The 5000-nt window shown below is 42.7% G+C and overlaps 1 protein-coding gene across 1 annotated transcript in view; it reads left to right on the forward strand.

Moving 5' to 3' along the window:
• The window catches only part of cux1a (cut-like homeobox 1a), a 282358-nt gene that overhangs the window by 185559 nt on the left and 91799 nt on the right, over window positions 1–5000 (forward strand). Inside the window, 1 exon segment of the mRNA XM_083781531.1 lies at window positions 1076–1139. Within this exon segment, the coding sequence (XP_083637657.1) occupies window positions 1076–1139 (64 nt within the window).

The following is a 5000-nucleotide window of genomic DNA, read 5'->3' on the forward strand; positions in this document are numbered from 1 at the left end:
AGTGAGTGTGTGATTGGCTGTGTGAATCATCCTTTAATTTCCCCTCCAAACTGGGAGGTGAAATGTTCCTTTACTACATCGCCGTCGTAAACCTGATCTCTCTTTAGAAGCGTTAATATTCTAACCGAGGTGCATGATGAAGTCAGAACATCAAGGAACAATAAGGATGTCTGTCGGCCCGCAAACCAGGAAGTGAACGGCTGCGCGCGCAGCAAAACGGGTCCGGGACGGGCTGAGCAAGGCGTTGCCTAGCAATAGCCGCTGTAAAAAATATATATATATTTTAGCGATCCCGTTTTATATCCTAAAAAAGACCTTAAGACGTGTCCGCACGTCCCAGGCACCCCACGGTTTCATTTGATAGGACGAGTGGACATCCGAGGCATCATAAGTGTTAATATAGCATCACAATCATTGTTTTATACATTTGCATTTTGCATTTACATTCATATGTTGGTTATACAAAAAAAAGCAGATCTACAAGCTCACACAGCACGTCAAAAACCTTTTCAGTTTGGGGGTCCCTGACACAAAACGGTTGGAGAACCACCGCTTTATACCAAGTGATCCCTGCTTACTATATAAACTATATAAATTGCTCCTAATAGCAGATGCACAGGTTTGTTTATACATCTCTGTATTCCCCTTTATCTTATTTTTGCTTCTATTATAATTTGTTTGTTTCATGTTTGCTTTGGCAACGTAAGCCTATGTTTTCTCATGCCAATAAAGCCCCCTTGAATTTTAAACCCTATTTGAACATTTCGTTCAGACATTTTCGCCTATAATGACATGCCCAAAATAAGGACACCAAATAAAGGACAGCATTTGACAGAAACATCCGCTCTACAAACTCACAGTAGCCTATAGCCAGAAAGAAGTGGCCCAAGCACAGAGACGACACAGGTCCACTTTAGTCCAGAATGTTTCAGTGGCACAGGCAGACTGAACTGTAAATTAATGGACTGTATGGAGGCTAACAGTACAGTGGCACAGGCAGACTGAACTGTAAATTAATGGACTGTATGGAGGCTAACAGTACAGTGTTCTAAATTAATGTCTTTTTGTCTTGCAGCACTTGAAGCACAGACGGAGCTCCAGGACCTGAAGAGTGAGTCTGACAACGACACCACAACAAAGTGAGTATCTCTTCCCACGTGGCCCCCTGGGGAGTACAATAGAGGGTATGCCATGTGACATCATCGTACCTGGAAGTTATGCGGGAACGCCCACTGAGTGTCAAAAAACTACTTTCTTGCCTCGACAGCCCATTCATCCAAACAGAACAGTCCTGTCTGATTGCATTAAACAATGTTGAACTCACCAACATTGCAGCTGTACGAAAGGCTTGAATGATCCTCTTTCTATCTGCAAAGCTTTTGTTTCATAAAATCCACCGGTGACAGACCCCCATTCCGAAACACCGCCATTCAGAAACACCGCCATTCAGAAACCCGGTTAGGGTTAGGGTTAGGTTTATGGTTAGGGTTAGGGTTCTGAATGGCGGTGTTTCTGAATGGCGGTGTGTACTACTTTGTGTCAAGAAATGCCCTGCATTTGATGAAGTGTCAGAGTTTGGAAGTGCTTGTTTTCAACACAACATTTTGCTGCCTCCTGCATTATGTGACATTTAGAAACAGGTGGTACGCAGGACGGTTGAGTGATTTCTAACGAGCGCTTCCAAACTCCAACACTCCATGCTGCTCAATGTTTTGCTACTCAGTCTAGATGAGGGGGGCGTGTCCTGATGGGAAAATCATGCATGTGCATACTCTATACTCTATAACGCACGCACGCACGCACGCACGCACAATAAGCTTGTAAAGGCTCTGTCTCTGCGATTTGAGCTGTGTGTGTGCTGTGTGTTGTTCAAAGGGAAGGCTCTGTGTCTGATTAGAGGAACACCCCATGTGGTTGAAGACATGGCCTTAATTGCAATGAAAACGTATGGAAAATGTGATCTCCCCTCCTCCTCTCCTGCAGTTCTTTTCATAATCATAACATCAGCCCTCCAATAACACACTGGCACTCGACGCCCTGATGCGCGTGCACACACACACACACACACACACACACACGATTCTATTAGTATAGTATACTTGTGAGGGCCAACATCACCGTCCTTAAATGTTGACATCCTCACAAGTATAGAAATAAAAGTGTGTGCTGTAAGCAGATCTGCCCAGAAAGGAATGGTCGAGGATGGAAATGGGAATTACCCCAAGAGTTATGAGCACTGTGGTAATGAAAGGGCAAAGATTACACTGTCTATGTGTGTGTTTGTTTCTGTACAGTATGCATGTGTGTGTGTGTGTGTGTGTGTGTGTGTGTGTGTGTGTGTGTGTGTGTGTGTGTGTGTGTGTGTGTGTGTGTGTGTGTGTGTGTGTGTGTGTGTGTGTGTGTGTGTGTGTGTGTGTGTGTGTGTGTGTGTGTGTGTGTGTGGGGGTGTGGGTGTTTGTGTTTGTGTGTGGCTTGTCTGGGACAGTATAGGCTTCTTCTGCCTCAGAGTAATTTAACTCTGAAAGTGTACATTTGTTTTAAAAGTCAGAGTTCAATAAAAATTGTCTGATCCAAACACATGTTTGTTTCATGATGTTGCATGGAACACCATCTACAGTAGGACCATAACCACAAAACAGTGTTGGTTTTCAATTAATGAACGATTCAAATAGCAGATCTACGCGTTGTTTACTTTGTGTACTTCTACGACAAAGAATAACTTAGTTGGTTAAGTGGTTCATCAGATTGGTCGATTCAGTCAATTCATTTGATTGACCTATATGAGCAAGATGAAGTCGATTTTATCTTTTAAATATTGGATTTATATGTTTTATATATATATGTTGGTACAAAAAAACATCCCTCTACAATGCACGACCGCAGCACTGAATAAATGTACATCTGTTAATACTAAGCAGCCGTCACTGCTTCTAGGCGTGCATTCCGTGCACAGTCGCACAACGCACATACAAACACATGTTTTCTTTTTTAAGAATAGTGTGTATGTGTGTGTTTGTATACAGTATGTGCGACTGTGCGCGGAATGCACGCCTCACACCCACCCCACAGCAAATGCCTCAGGGCATGTCTTGTCTGTCTGTCTGTCTGTCTGTACATCTCTCTCTCTCTCTCTCTCTCTCTCTCTCTCTCTCTCTCTCTCTCTCTCTCGTACTGTTGTGACTGTACATTGGTGTCAGTGGGTTCTCTTGATGTCGTAACGACGCTGTGATTGTGTGTAGTCGAGCCTTGTCTCTGCCCAGAGAGTGACACTGTGACTGGCTGTGTGTCTGTGTACATGTATAGTGCAGGTTACTGTGTAGTCGTCTATACTACACTACACTGTTCATTCTTCAGGTCACTGTGTAGTCGTCTATACTACACTACACTGTTCATTCTTCAGGTTACTGTGTAGTCGTCTATACTACACTACACTGTTCATTCTTCAGGTTACTGTGTAGTCGTCTATACTGCACTACACTGTTCATTCTTCAGGTTACTGTGTAGTCGTCTATACTACACTACACTGTTCATTCTTCAGGTTACTGTGTAGTCGTCTATACTGCACTACACTGTTCATTCTTCAGGTTACTGTGTAGTCGTCTATACTGCACTACACTGTTCATTCTTCAGGTTACTGTGTAGTCGTCTATACTGCACTACACTGTTCATTCTTCAGGTTACTGTGTAGTCGTCTATACTGCACTACACTGTTCCTTCTTCAGGTCACTGTGTAGTCGTCTATACTACACTACACTGTTCATTCTTCAGGTCACTGTGTAGTCGTCTATACTGCACTACACTGTTCATTCTTCAGGTTACTGTGTAGTCGTCTATACTACACTACACTGTTCATTCTTCAGGTTACTGTGTAGTCGTCTATACTGCACTACACTGTTCATTCTTCAGGTCACTGTGTAGTCGTCTATACTGCACTACACTGTTCATTCTTCAGGTCACTGTGTAGTCGTCTATACTACACTACACTGTTCATTCTTCAGGTTACTGTGTAGTCGTCTATACTGCACTACACTGTTCATTCTTCAGGTTACTGTGTAGTCGTCTATACTGCACTACACTGTTCATTCTTCAGGTTACTGTGTAGTCGTCTATACTGCACTACACTGTTCATTCTTCAGGTTACTGTGTAGTCGTCTATACTACACTACACTGTTCATTCTTCAGGTCACTGTGTAGTCGTCTATACTACACTACACTGTTCATTCTTCAGGTTACTGTGTAGTCGTCTATACTGCACTACACTGTTCATTCTTCAGGTCACTGTGTAGTCGTCTATACTACACTACACTGTTCATTCTTCAGGTTACTGTGTAGTCGTCTATACTACACTACACTGTTCATTCTTCAGGTTACTGTGTAGTCGTCTATACTGCACTACACTGTTCATTCTTCAGGTTACTGTGTAGTCGTCTATACTGCACTACACTGTTCATTCTTCAGGTTACTGTGTAGTCGTCTATACTACACTACACTGTTCATTCTTCAGGTTACTGTGTAGTCGTCTATACTGCACTACACTGTTCATTCTTCAGGTTACTGTGTAGTCGTCTATACTACACTACACTGTTCATTCTTCAGGTCACTGTGTAGTCGTCTATACTGCACTACACTGTTCATTCTTCAGGTTACTGTGTAGTCGTCTATACTGCACTACACTGTTCATTCTTCAGGTTACTGTGTAGTCGTCTATACTGCACTACACTGTTCATTCTTAAGGTCACTGTGTAGTCGTCTATACTACACTACACTGTTCATTCTTAAGGTTACTGTGTAGTCGTCTATACTACACTACACTGTTCATTCTTAAGGTCACTGTGTAGTCGTCTATACTACACTACACTGTTCATTCTTAAGGTTACTGTGTAGTCGTCTATACTGCACTACACTGTTCATTCTTCAGGTTACTGTGTAGTCGTCTATACTGCACTACACTGTTCATTCTTCAGGTTACTGTGTAGTCGTCTATACTACACTACACTGTT

Source organism: Protomyctophum parallelum (genome assembly GCF_964188405.1).
Source record: "Protomyctophum parallelum genome assembly, chromosome: 1".
Lineage (NCBI taxonomy): Eukaryota > Metazoa > Chordata > Actinopteri > Myctophiformes > Myctophidae > Protomyctophum > Protomyctophum parallelum.